Genomic DNA, 14,891 nt, shown 5'->3' with positions numbered 1-14,891 from the left:
CTACCGCACCGCACCGCGACTTTGGTGTGCCACACCCATAAGTGAGAGCGAGAAAGAAACTTTTTGACCGGACAAAAGTTGTGGTCCTACTCCCGCCTGTTTGAATACTGGCAAGTTTGAAACGTGAAAACCATGACGAAGTTGCGAAGACCTCAAAGACTCACAAAATATAAAGGCCCCTGTACACAATGGGCCAGTGCCGGCCAGTCCATTTCGTGTCACTTTATTTTTCACTGTTTTTTCTATGTATGTCTATTGTCTGTGTGTTTACGAATAAAAACTATTCTATTCTATTCTATTCTATTCCAAGGGACACAGTCATGCAGTAGAATGAGATAGCAATATCACTTGCTCCCTCTAACGCATACCTAAATGCGTCCCCCAGACTGGTCCACGCTTCGCAATTGTGTACAGGGGCCTTTATAGAATTGTTTAAGCTTAAAGCAATTTTCATCATATTTTTAAACGTAAATTAAATCAGAAACTGCGTTTATTATAAGGTCATTATTTTTCTATTTCGAAAAATCGTGTTGAATCGAAGACTATTCGATAGTTACAACTATTTCGCGCCAGAAACGCACATCTGTCATTCTGTCAAACAAATTATTAATTTCTTTCTTTTGCCCACGATCAAATATTTTTTGCAATTTTGCATTACTGATAACATGCGATTCAGTAAAAATCACATTCTTAAGTGGTCTAATACCTTTTGAGGTAATGAAGTGCCACTAGTTTAACGGATAACATTTGTGTTTTGTTGTTTGTTTTTCTTGTACAACGATACGCCGACAGTCCGTCATATCGTGTTAATTTATGGTTATAATAGTTTCGTAGTTACTTGAAGATAACGAAATCGTGTTCAGAAACGCGTTTAAAACTATTTGTAGACACATATTGGATAAAAAGTTCAACTATAATGTTTCGTGTTGTACACCTACATCCGTAACCTTTCGTTGTTCATATTACAGTGACAAAATGTTGGACAGGGATCTCGAAATTTTAGAGGACTACACTACATTTACTCATAGTGGATCAAGAAATAAACATTTCGAGGCAATTCTACATGTCTTAGACAAAGGAAACACCCCAGGTGTTTCAAAACTTGAGAGAATATTGACAATATGTGTACATGACCTGAAAGAAGACGCGCGGCACGCAGTTTTTTGTTTGAATATAATCACTAAGATCGTGAATAAACATCAGGTATTGATACATTCTTGTTACTTTTCTAATAATATATGCTATTTCCAAATCTGTTTACTTTATAGTTACTGAAGTAACTTTGTTATGCTTCTGTAATATTTCAACTTGACCACGACCGCTCTGTCAAGAGTGATACGACAGAGACAAGAAGAATATTTAATATACTTTTCTTTCATAACTAACTTGGGACCTCTATATTTTTGTATTGTTATTTTGCTACAAACTAATTATTAATGCCTTAGCGACTCTGATATTGCATTCAATACATTTCTATCCAATAAATATAACTGTTCTCAACTAATGATTTTCAATTTAATTGTTTACTTTTAAGCTTTTTTCTCTAATGCTTGGATCACATTTAAGCCAGTTCACATACTTTGATCACAGATCTCATTATATTTTCATTAATTATCTTTCTCTATAGCCGTTTTCTACCCTTCGGGTGTAGGCTTCCTTAATTTTACGCCACTTATCATGGTTCTGTATCAACCTGGAGCCACTTCTTCCCTGCAGTTTCATTTTCATGTTGTCGTCCCAACGCATCTTGGGTTTACTTTAAGGACTCTCTTCCCCCTATGGTCGCCACTCAAGTAGTTGTTTACTTCATGAATCTGTCTTTCGTGCTATATCACCAGCCCATTCCCACTTCAAATTGGCTATAATGCTGTCTCAGCTACTCATTAATTAATTAATTATATTTCATTATATTTTACAGACTGAACTTCCTGCATCAAAATTGGCATCGTCAGCGGAGGCTGTTCTAAACTTCCTTCTAACTGCAGCAGCATTAAACAAAGCAGAGTCGCTGCAAACTATTAGCTTCAATACCCTCCTCGCGTACCCTGATAATGTGCTGGCGGAGCTGGCATCTGACTGCAATGACATTTACGAACTGTTCAACTTATACTGCCATCTCAAGATGCCTGTGGAAATCAGATTCAAGGTAGTCACATCACATCTATTTGTACTTAGTAACTAGGCTTGTGCCTGCTCAGTCACTGCAGGGAGCGATCCACTCTCGGTCAATCGGTCAAACTAGTTCGGTCTTTTAGTCCCTTTAGTTCAGTTCGGTAATTGAGAGTTGACTCGTGCCAGTGTCATTGTGAACCATTTTGTTCAGTCTATTTTCTGTTTCACTCATGTCAAGCGCTCACCAATCCCACTGAACTAAAGGACCTAAAGACTGATTAAGAGTGTGCAAAAAGATTTAGTTCATTTCGGTCCTTTATGGGGTTTCATTCTTAACAGTTCTTTGTTCATGACTGACACAAGCCTATTAGTAACATTGTAATGTAGTGTATTTATACATGTTTGTCAGGCATATTTCAAGATAAGTACTTTTTATGTCACTCCGATGTATAAGTGTGACAGCGCATATCCCCGTTTGCTTCATTACAAAAATTCTACTAAAAGTATTGATTGTGAACCTCATGACATTGCATCAAATTCTATAATAAAATCTACATCTATCACTATCAATTCAAAGCGAATAATTAAGTTATAAAATAAGTAAATGTTGAGAGGAAGGAGTACCTAATTAAATAATATGAACATTCATCTTAACTTATTGATAATATCCTTGCTATTTTCAGCCTGTTAACCTAGCTCACAGAGTAATAATCAACCTAACTCCAGAAAATAAATCAACATTTGTGAAAAAAGGCCTAGCAGTATGGTTTTCAAGAGTGATTCCAACTGCCATGAACTATTTCCAAATACAGACCATAGGCACCACACCCATGGTCCTGTCTATAATGGAACTATTGGAAATGTTGACTGAAGAACTTGTGTCAATTGACTACAGTACTAATCCTCAGTGGCAGACAGTTTTGGAAAATATTTACAGCCCAAATGCGTAAGTATGAAAACCTAAAATAAACATTTTTAAGATTTTTTCCAAGCAGTAGGTACTTAGCTAAAATATTTGTATATAGAACAAGTTCCTCTACCCTAAATTTACACTACGTTTTCAAGACCCCTGCTATAGCATTAAAAAAAAAAATATATAACCTACAGTTGAATAATCCTCTATAATGTTTCCAGATATCCAGCTCAAATGAAAAACCTTTTAACAAGTGGCAGTGTTCTGTGGCATAGGATTTGGACAATTTTTATCAAACTGCTCAAAGCTCAAATAACTATGAACAAACCTGGAGTTGGCAGCCCTATCAACTCAATGTTGCCAGTAGTTGAAATGGCATTCAAAATGGATGTAAAAAGCAGATGCAGAGCATTCGAATGTTGGAATGTGTTAATTGATAATTTCTCAGCTGAGACTAATGAACTATTTGTTAACAAGAGGATAAAATTACTTATTATACCTTTGAGATCGAACAATGCTAAAGTTGAAGAAACTGCACTTGCCAAACTTGACACCTGGTGGCATCTCATAAAGCAATATGAAGCCAGAGTAGATGAGAGAATGGTGTATCCATTTTTACACTTTTGCTTTGGAAGACATATTCCCGAAAAGACGGTTTTGATACCCGGGATGATATCACCAACAGTTAAAAAAAATTGTGTTGAAACATTTGTTGAAATGGTTGGCCATGTTAACTGTGAAGGCTGCGTTTCCAAACCTAGATTAAAGACCAAAATTATCAGTCCTAAAACCTTGGTAGACCACTGGAGTGACTGGATTCATTCACTAAAGATGGCAATAAAAGTATCCGCAGAAGAAGAGGTTGGGATTGGAAACCAGCCAATCATGTGTGCTTGGAAATCATTTGTGATGACCATCGCTGAAATGCCAGAAAATAATATCAGAAAAGATCTTTTTAATGATCTTTTAACCATTACGAAACTACTTGCACAGGTAAATTAATCCAACATTTATAATTACTTACGAATTTTTGTTCTTTATCTGATGCGAATTACATTAAAATTGTATTGATATCACATCTCACATAGGCAGGTGGATTTACGAAATTAGAGTAAAGATAAAGATCTAAAGATGATCCATGATCACCTCCCTAAAAATTTCTGTATGTCCATGTATGTTTAGAAAACTAAAGCTAATTCATCTTTTACAGGAGAGCACAAGTAATAACAAGCTTGCAGACATAGTGAACAATATCCTCATTTCTTCACTTTTCGAGGAAACCTCACTAAGGCAGCTTCTTAAAACCACGGAGTTTCAAAGCGGACCAATACAAATAATTCTCTCCATTCTAACGGACCCGACATTTGTTGAGACTTGTAATAAGTAAGTCTATATTAAAAATATATCTGGGAGACCGAGCTTTGCTCGGAAAACATATAAAAACTCAAAAATGCGCGTTTTCCCAGAGATAAGATCTAGCTAGATCGATTCATCGCCTCCGAAAACCCCCATATAGCAAATTTCAACGAAATCGTTAGAGCCGTTTCCGAGATCCCCAAAATATATAAATAAACAAGAATTGCTCGTTTAAAGGTATTAGATAGATAGATATGGGCTCGTATCAGAACTTTTGTTTTCCCCTGATATTAGCTCTACTATTGCTACTTAAGGCGCAGCGAGTTTAGGTCCTTCTCTGAACGCAACAAGGTATAAATTTGAATGCTCTGAGACCAGAGGGCCTACCGCGAACCACGTTCGACGTGTTGCCTCCTTGTCACACTTACGTATGAATTTACAAGTGCGACAAAGAGGCAACACGTCGAACGTGGTTCGCGGTAGGCCCGCAGCCTCGGAGCGTCACGGAGGATTTTGTCTCCACGGCATTGAGGAGCAAGCGAGACAAGGAGCGCCAGCATGCAATGGAGTGATGTTTTCATTTAGAAAAAAAATGTCTTAATAATTCTTAGTCACCGTAAAAATGTACCGTATATTTGGGCCACCCTGTATATGTTATTAGGCTACAGTATCCATGCCATAACGAACCATAGCTTTGTTTGCTACCTTTCAACACGGTATAAACTATTATGATTTGTTTTAACCGGATATAGTCTTTGTTACTATTATTTAACTTGTGGAATAAATGTGTCGCTTAACTTCAAACTCGGGTAAATCCATCCGATCCTCTGAGCAAATATCTACCCTATTACCTTTTCTTAATACCAAAATAGCATAATCGCATAATCGAGTTTAAGTTAAGAGACTCAAATATAACAGACAATTTATTGTACTATAAATACTTTTTTTTCAGGCATACCAACCAAAATTTACTCATAAACCTGAAGCTAATAACCGAATTTCTCGTCCTGGAGTGCGGCCATTTAGAAGACAAGGCTATAAAATGGCTGATCAAAGACGTGACGCCTCACGACAGCTCGCTGCAGTTGTGGACTGCTCTGGCGGAAGCATTGCAGGACTCGAAATCGAGACAGGAGGGTTTGCAGCAAATGTGCAACTTGCTGCTTTGGCCACTGCTCAACTTAGATCATTTCAGTAATGTAGGTATCTAGTTTCATTTAGTTGTTAGCTGTTATGTAAATAAACCCTGCCAGGAAACATCAAGGTATAGAAAAAACAGACTTCTTAGTATCCTAAAAACGTCTTTATTTCTTAACTGTTTCAACCAATTTTTTACCTTGAGGGTAATATTGCCCATTAAAAAATTGTGGTGATCTGGTGATATGCCTGAGGTAATTTAAAAAGCTTTACATTTACTTCATAAAATATGTATATTACATTTTATGTTCAAATTATTACCCATCTTGTTGATTTTGCAGTCCAGGCTAATTACAAATATATTATATAGATCTGACTTTATGTATGTGTTCTAAATAAATGAAATAAAATATTATTCCAGGTTCAGGCAGCTGCATTAACGTGGAACAATATGTACTGCGTCATGCACCTAACGACGGTGCAAACCGTCTGGTTCCACATGGAGATCGACAGAATTCTCGCGGAAAACGTGAATAAAGGAGCCACGGCCACTTTCTTCGTGCTATGCGTTTTGCTTGCTGTCATTAAGACCAAAATCGTCACAAGGACATGTAAGTTTAAGAATGTATTGTATCTCTGAACCTGAAGTGAAATAATCTGTGCGATTAGCCGGGTCCACACAGCGCGAGCATAGCCTCGCGCGCGCCGCTTTCGCAGAGGCACGTCTACACTGGCCGTTTTTTGCGCGAGGAAAATTGCCTCGCGCGTATGCACGCTCTGTGTGGACCCGGCTATTGATACATAAAACGGAAATAGATAGCATGATGTGGGTGGTATGAATGCCAACCGAATTCCGATGAAGACACTACTTCGTCAATAGTCAAAGGGCCTACCGCGATTCACGTTAGACGTGTTGCCTCTCTGTCGCACTTGTAAATTCGTACGTAAGTGTGACAGGGAGGCAACACGTCGAACGTGGTTCGCGGTAGGCCCTCAGATGTTTTTGAAAGAAAGAATGAAAGTAAATACATTTATTTACCTCAAACAAAACCAGTTAAATTAAAAACAAGACATAGGTCAGATGGACGTTAAAAAGGAGATAATAATATTAGAGAGACAGATTTTTAGTGGAGATCAAGGAGATAATCATGAAATTAAGATACTGTCTCATGACTTGACAGGCAGATTGTATTGGAGCTAAGTATTTAAGCATGAAGTATCGAATTTCTGTAATAATAACAACATAAGTTCATGTTTATATCGAAAACTTCTGTGTTGTGTCTTGTGGATTTTATGAATCTGTTTGTAGGTTGTGTGTCAATGCTTCTCATAATAATCAGGAATAATATTAGGTCCTTACCTATGAAATTGGCGTTTTTGTTCATAGATATAAGTCTGATCCTAGTTTTTTTTTTTTTACAAAAGTACATACACAATTACAATAAAACTACAGTGCACTCAATAAACAACGATTTTACATACAATTAATTGTTATTTTTTATTGTTAAGTGTTCAGAATTAAGCCTTGAAAATAGGTCTTTTCATGTGCTGTCGGTTCGAGTATTAAAATTACTTATATTTTTCTAATGGTACCAATTTTCAAGAAATGGAGATATTGAAAACATACCTTAAAGGTGTCAAAAATTACTGGAAAAATTTTGTTTGGTTTGAATTAGCCATCAAAAAAATATCCGCAAAATTAATTGTATGGAAATTCGTGTTTCGTTGAAATTCTCCGAACAAAACGCCAATTTCATAGGTAATGACCTAATATTAAATTTAACTACTGTAGGTAGTGTTTTCGGGGGCATGAACAAAACAAAGAAGTTTCAGAGGATATGGAAAGGTTTGATTTTATTTTAACTTACATGTCTAATACCTTTAAAGCAATTCTTGTTTAATTTTTTATATGTATATTTATTTATATGTATATGCTCTAACGATTTCGATGAAATTTGCTATATGGGGGTTTTCGGGGGCGATGAATCGATCTAGCTAGGTCATAACCCAGGGAAAACGCGCATTTTAGAGTTTTTATATGTTTTCAGATATTACTATAGTAACATATAGTGGTTGGTAATAAGCACCAAGTGCGCTAGAAAGTAAATAGGTTTGTTTTTACATACAAGACACCTGTTGCCATTTCAATTATTTGGCGGGTAATGAGTATGTTGGTCATTGGTTAAAAAGGCACCTTGTTGAATGTCACGCGATTCATATTTGTAAAAAATATAACGTATTGGGAAACGTGGTCTATTTATTTAAATAACGACGGAATAGGTTTGAAAAAATAAATATCAACTTAAAATGGGTTATAAATGGAATACGAAAAACGTACTTTAATTATACTTTATTCAATCGTTTTTTTCAGATGAGGGAATAAACAAAGAAGTTAAGATGTTACAGGATGTGATGTGTAAATACAATGATTATGATGAAATCAAACAAGTATTTCCTATACTAATTGATACAGTGGACCTCCTATCGACAGCTGCCACAAATGAGCGTTTGGTCGGTGAATATGTCCAAGAAATCTTTGTAATTGGAAGGAAAGCATTAAATATCATGCTGAAACATTTTAAGCGTGGCGTAAGTACAATATTCTTATTCTTAGAACATTGGACGCGCTTATAACAATTTAAGCATAATCTATTCATTATTCATTTCCAGGATCCTACTGGCGAGGTGCTTTTAGTAAAAGTTATTGATGCTTTTGAACATCTTTTCAAAACTGAAAATGGAAGTGAATTCAAAATAATTTTATTGGATGAGTTACTTGTGTGTCAAACTTTATTTACAACAATACCTTCCAATTTGGATGCTGTGTTAAAACTAATTATGGCGGATGAGGGCATTGATCAATCATTAAGAGCAAAAATTAAGGCATCTTTTGAAACTATTGAAATGAAAAGTAAAAATGAAACAAAAGACTCTAAAAATAAAGTTTCTAAAACTGAAGGTCAGGATGAAAACAAGTTTACAACGCCTGTGCCAAAAAGCGTTAAAAAGGATCCCAAAAAGAAAGAAGCCAGTATCATAAATACAGTTGTAGAAAATGGTGAAGAATTTGCAGTAATCAAATCAAATTGGAAATTCAATCCACGAAAACTGACAGAAAATCAAAAAGAAAAATTTAAAAGGAAACGAGAAGATATTCCGGCTTTGTATCAGGACCTTTCACAGTCACAAGATGAATTTAAACTTAAATCTTGGAAAACAGACTCTCAAGATGCCTCTACGACAAACAGTAGATCAGCCAGTACACCGTCTAATGACAATATTTCAACACTTAAAAACATGCCCGGCACTGATATAGTGCCTAAAATAATTGATAATTTTTTCTCTGATGCATCTAAGACTACAGAAAAGAACGAAAATAAACAAACTGAAAGCCCAAAACAGAGCAAAGGTGACCAAACGAAATCTTCTCCGGCAATTAAAACTCCGCGAATGGCTTTGAAAGACAGAGTATTTCGTAATGTTAGAAATTTGATTGAAAAATCTACGCTACCGAAAGAAGGATCACAAAGCACAGATCTGTTAAATCAAACAGTTAATGCAAACACATGTAGTACGCCAGTTTCGAAATGTAAAGAAACTAAAAATGAAGTTAGCTCGACGCCTTCAAAAATAAATGCTGACCGGCCTGCTCGTGTTAAGAGAAAACCTAAAAAGTTTGACGACTCGGAAATTTACTTAGAAAAGAAAAGGCGTAACTCGACGACTCAAAATGAGTCGCAGTCATTTGACAAAAATGATGCTTCAGAAGATGCAACAGATTTAGTAGAAAAAAATAATGAAGATATAAATAGTACTCTCAAAGTTGCCACTGTTTCAGTGAACAACATGGAAACAGATACAAGTGAAGTTTCCAAATCAGATGCTCCTACTGATGACCACAAAACCGTGACTACTGTAGAAAAAGCAGACACACAAAAAGACAAATTACCTACAGAAGTTTCGTCTTCGCCCATCGATAAAGCAGTGCATAAAGATCCGGAAAGTGATAATGGTTCAAACGTTAATCTTGAGGACACTGTCAAATGTTCACAAAGCGACACATCTATTGACAAATCAATAGAAGAAACACAGCAGCCTGAACAAAAAAAGGATACCTCCGTGGGCAATACATCAACGCCAAAAAATATTACTAAGAGAAAAGATTCTGACGAGACGAAGTCGACTTCCAAAAAGAAGTCGAGAATTGAAAAAGAACTGGCTATAGATATGGTTGAAGGTCATCCATTTTTAAAACTACAATCAGATAAGCGAGTGACCAGAAAAGGCTTAACAGAGTCGCCAATCAGCGGTCGTAAAAACCGTTTAGCTGATAAACTAAATAAGTCTAAAACTGAACCAAAGAGTGCTTCGAAAACGAAAAAAGGTACAAGCAATACAGAAATTCCAAATGAAAAGTCCAGAATAAATGCCAGTGAGATAGAAAAATCGCCTGTTACAGTTTGCGAAACACAGAATATTAGCCCTGATGCTACACAAGATCTTTCTGAAGATGTTATAGAGAGCTCTCAAGATACGACTACAACAATATCAGTTAAATCATTCAGAAGGTGTGCTGATAAACCATCTAGTAGTTCCGAAAGCATAGATAAGAATGTTTTAGAGACACAAGATTTAGTTGACAAATCTTCTCAAGAAATAAATACAACTGCAGACGTCATAATGTCTCAAGTCATTAAAGATGACACCGAATTACCTGCCAACAAGACAGATGTCCAAGCTAATGTTATAATGGATTTAACAGAGGAAATGGATACGGAGCCTGTAAGCTCTGGAGATGTAATAATTATCAACGACGACGATCCTGTAATTGATTTAAATACCGAATGTGAGCCAGGCCCAGGACCTGATACACTTGAACTTGCAAATGCTGATACAGAACCTACAGATCCCTCCCAATTTGTAAATGACACAAATGCATCGATTGAAACTGGACATAATGTTATTCAAGACACTAAAGATAATAATGAAAAAACTGATTCGAAAGTTGATGAGAGTCAGCTTACTACCACAGCCGATGACAGAACCATAACCCTTGTTGACATAACTCAAAATGAAGAAACTGGCGCTTCGTCTCCCACTATCGGCGCTGATCAAAGAAAAAAAGATTTCTTAAACAACACTTCAGAAATTTCGCCTATAAAATCCTTAAGCCCAATTGAACCCAAGTCGCCTGTATCTGAAAATAGCAGCGATTTCTTAGTAATTAAACTATCTGGTCCGGTACAAATAAACGGTGAACCTTTAGAAATGAGTAATTCACCTGAAATATTTACTGAAGAAAAAACTTCACCCGACAAAAGGGATCAGTCTCCTCCTCGACCAGAGGTTACAGTTACTAACAGTAGTCCTAGCTCTTCACTGTCTCTGAAGAAAAATCGGCCACAAGTACGTAGTGGTGGTCGTGCGGCGCAAATGTTAGGCCTGTGCGTACCGGACAGATTACAGACAATAAAGCACGTTGAAAGACCTGAGCCTGACGAACCTAAGAAAAGCAGTCCCGTGAACACTCCAGCTCGTCGAAACCTTAGAATGTTGTATCAAACAGCTCAATCGGCAGACAGTGGAAGTTCTGACGAAAAAGAAGAAACAGAGAGTTTCCTGAAATTTAAGAAAGCTTTGCCCAGTGCCGACTGTAGTCCTGCCGGTCCAATTCTAAAAAGAAAGCTTGCTGATATTGCTGACGAAGCCACAGCGTCACCAGCCAACAAGGTTAGTTCCTACTTAATCCCTACATATGCGTGTCCCTATCCTTATAACTCCGTCTGTCTGTATTCATACTTAAACTGTTCAACAGATTTCGGAGATATTTGGTAATATAGTTTAACCCCCTTATTTATAGTCGTGCTATAAACCTCAATTGAATAATAACCGTTTATCCTTATCTGTCATTTTGACTTATGTATTCGTAAGAAAGGGATAAAACATAATTTAACTAAATCAGGCCCGTAAAGTTTTATGAAAAAGGGGTTTCCCGAGGACAGGACAGTTTTATCAATCATTACCATCATTCCACGTAGATAGTCGCTGGTACTGATATAATGATGTACTTATAGTATTTTTCAAACTGGAAGGGTACGATGATAGATGTCAATTCAATACAATTTTGCGCCATTTGGCATTTTTAGGTTATAAATTGTATGGTGATGACATCTATCATCGTACCTACCCTTCCAGTTGGAAAAATACTATAAGCTAACACGTTACTTTATAAACAGATATTCATAATGTAGGTATGTAATTAATATTTAATATAATTAATTAAGTATTGAATGTAATAATATAATATAATTTTGCTTTCCAGAGAAAACGAGTCAGTTTTCATGACCCAGTGTCAACGTCAGTTGCTGTTCAAAAGTATATAGAGACAAGTGGAGTACGATCACCTCAAAATTCAGCATTTAAACGACTGGAACGGCAGTTACGCCACCAGTCTCCAAAATCTCCAAAGAAAATTGATAGTATGTTGAATCTCGAGACCGTATTAACTTCAACGGCTGAAAGTTTTGGCAGTATTGAACAGCCTAGTAATGATACAGAATTGAGCTCTATAGATCAGACCCCTGCCGCGGAAATAGTTAATACTAGTGAATTAAATGATACAGATCCCATATTGCCAGATCTCATACATTGTAAGGATTCTATTGATAACATTGCTTCAGAACTATCTTCACCTGGTATGAAAGAATTATTTGTAAAAGAACTTGGAGGAAATATTAAAACTGTTGGTGATCTAGCCAAGTTAACTGAACTCGAAGTAAATAGAATTTCTATCAAAGCTCCTAAAGTACAAGTGGTCAAAAAAGTATTAGAGGATTATGCATCTAGAAAATATAAAATAATGAAAGCGAATAAACTAGTAGAAACAAACAAAGAACTTACAGTGACAACACGTGATGGAAGACTTAGAAAAAATGAAGTAATGGAGGTAGATAAAAAAGTCGAAACTACTGTAAATCCAAATCTTACAGTAACAACGAGTGTTGGAAGATCTGGAAAAGATGATTTAATGACAGGGGTTAAAGCTAGTGATCTAGAAAAAGTGATTGAACCTGAAGTAATTGAAATTGTTGACAAAACTATAACACAAGCGACTAAAAAATCGTCTAAAAAGGCCAAAAAAATGGAGACGGAACCAGTGGTTGTCCTAACAAAGGTCACTCAAAATGAAGTCGACAGAATCGATGTCAAAGTCCCTAAAGCACTGACTAGGAAAGATAAAATAATGGAAGTGGATGAAGCAGTGAAGCCAACTGTAGATGTAGATCTTAGAGTGGCAACAAGTGTTGGAATACAAACTAATATTATAATGTGCGAAACTGAAACACAAACCTCCTTGATATTGCAAAGGCTCTCATCAACACAGACTGACGAAGTAATGACGAAGCAAACAAGTTCTCAGACAAATGAGTCGGGCAACAAATCAACTGGAGAGATTATATCATCATGTATGAAAGATGTAAGTAGTCCAAATTTTTATATCACTGCATGCAACATTAAACTTTCAATTATTGTTATAAGAGTTATAAACATAGAGTAATATAAGTAAAGAAAGAGTGGTAACTCCACACATCAGCTTTCTTACCAAAACGCGCGTTATTTCGTAGTCGACATCTAACGTGGAGGTAGTGGAACTATCAGTACCCCTACTTGACACCAGATGTCACAAGTGTAGCTACTGACGAAAAATGTACTACTAAAACAATTTACAACTAATATTATAAGGAGAAGGGGTTGAAAATAGACTTCCAGTTGATCCGGTTATAATATTCGCTGAAAATTGTTGAGCATTAGAGTTTTCGTTCGCCGAGACATCTATTGTCAATTAGCAGTACTGATAAATTCCGCTACATGACGCTAGATGTCGACTACGAAATAACGCGCGTTTTGATGAGAAAACTGGTGTATGGAGTTACCACTCTTTCTTTACTTTATATTACTCTATGGTTCTTAGGGAAATATTCATGTTACAACTTCGGGAATAAAATTAAATATTTTGATTTATGTTTCTTAATTATAATTAGTCTCACTACTCTAAATAATAAAATAAATAAATAAATAATAAATATTGGGGACATCTTACACAGATCAACCTAGCCCCAAACTAAGCAAAGCTTGTACTATGTGTTCTAGGCGACGATATCCATACTTATATAGATAAATACATACTTATATACATAGAAACCACCTATGACTCAGGAACAAATATTAGTGTTCATCACCCAAATAAATGCCCTTACTGGGATTCGAACCCGGGACCACCGGCTTCGCAGGCAGGGTCACTACCCACTAGGCCAGACCGGTCGTCGAACTATATTATTTAAATGGTGCTAATGAGGGCTAAGGGCTTCGTAACTTTTTCTTTGGTATGGCATCTATTTCAGTTTATAGACATGTTACTAATTGTTTCATTATTCTTCCAGAGAAAGGACTTCGTTTTTAAATTAGAAGAACAATTAGAAAACGTATCAAAACTGAAACTGGCAGAATCTCTACCTGTAAAAGACTGCACGGACTTGCTTGTGAAGAAAATGACGGGTTCGGATGCCAAGGGTGTTTTGAACAGCGTCATCCAGCGAGGTTGCGAACTGCACGCAAACGGCCAGAACGGAAACAAGGAATTATCGTATCTGCAAAATTACTTGTGTGATAAATTTGATGTTAAAGACTTGATTTTGTTTTGCAGCCAGATGATGCAAAAAGTGTATGACAAGAGTATTGCTGATAAAAATGTGTGAAGTGTAATCAGTTTCAAAGGTCATTTCCTTTTGATTTTATTTTGTTTGCCTCACAGTATAAAATGATGCTGATGTTAGTAATAACTTCTTTGTGGCAGATTTCTTGAATGATTACCTACTGTATACGTTTTTAAATCGACTTAATTATTAACAATACATTTAATCATAGTTATTGTACCACGTAGTGCAAAAGTATTCATGTACATATTTTAGGATTGGACTGAATTAGAATCTTTAGTTTTGTTTTAAGTAACAGTGCCTTTTTGCGCTTTAGTGATAGATAGTATTGTATGTGCCCATTTAATATAATATAACAATTTTGGACATACCTACATAATGTACCTATTGTTTCACTTGCCGAGTTCACTCGTGACATGTGAGAAAATGAGATTGTTACTAGATATATATATAGTTACTATATCGTCGGGTGACAACCAACACTTATTAATTACCTACTACTACTAGTTTCTGAACTAATATTACTAGCTCTGGCTAGTCAACCGTACTAGTTCAAAGCAAGGATGAATTATTGTTTATATATTTTTTGCAATTGGTGAGTTTTGGTTGTCACCTGACAATATCTACAACTAGATTCAGGCTAAATACGACTTGTAAGG

The 14,891-nt window shown here is 36.1% G+C and overlaps 1 protein-coding gene across 3 annotated transcripts; it reads left to right on the top strand.

The window, feature by feature from the left end:
- Nucleotides 1-614: 614 nt before the first annotated feature.
- On the top strand, nucleotides 615-14,735 carry LOC134792893 (telomere-associated protein RIF1). 3 transcript variants are annotated; one of them, XM_063764332.1, is made up of 13 exons: nucleotides 615-714; nucleotides 969-1,203; nucleotides 1,919-2,146; nucleotides 2,796-3,058; nucleotides 3,247-4,018; nucleotides 4,236-4,408; nucleotides 5,334-5,580; nucleotides 5,940-6,129; nucleotides 7,311-7,364; nucleotides 7,890-8,107; nucleotides 8,189-11,248; nucleotides 11,841-12,995; nucleotides 13,960-14,735. In XM_063764332.1, exons 2-13 carry the CDS (start codon nucleotides 976-978, stop codon nucleotides 14,272-14,274), a joined length of 6,903 nt encoding a protein of 2,300 aa, XP_063620402.1. In that variant the 5' UTR covers nucleotides 615-714; nucleotides 969-975; the 3' UTR covers nucleotides 14,275-14,735. The 3 variants fall into 3 exon arrangements, with proteins under 3 accessions (XP_063620402.1, XP_063620400.1, XP_063620403.1); XM_063764330.1 differs by having other exon boundaries at nucleotides 621-1,203; XM_063764333.1 differs by lacking the exon at nucleotides 7,311-7,364 and having other exon boundaries at nucleotides 621-1,203.
- Nucleotides 14,736-14,891: the final 156 nt, after the last annotated feature.

The sequence above is a fragment of the Cydia splendana genome, chromosome 8 (genome assembly GCF_910591565.1).
Source record: "Cydia splendana chromosome 8, ilCydSple1.2, whole genome shotgun sequence".
Lineage (NCBI taxonomy): Eukaryota > Metazoa > Arthropoda > Insecta > Lepidoptera > Tortricidae > Cydia > Cydia splendana.
Note: the sequence above shows the minus strand (reverse complement) of the source record. Positions and strands in the feature narration are given on the sequence as shown.

Bases quoted from the DNA above. Each gene is read 5' to 3' on its own strand.
- LOC134792893 (XM_063764332.1), top strand. From the start codon at position 976: ATGTTGGACAGGGATCTCGAAATTTTAGAGGACTACACTACATTTACT. The intron at 2,147-2,795 runs GTAGTCACATCA...TGCTATTTTCAG, and splicing joins CTGTGGAAATCAGATTCAAG to CCTGTTAACCTAGCTCACAG. The intron at 6,130-7,310 runs GTAAGTTTAAGA...TAACTACTGTAG, and splicing joins CAAAATCGTCACAAGGACAT to GTAGTGTTTTCGGGGGCATG.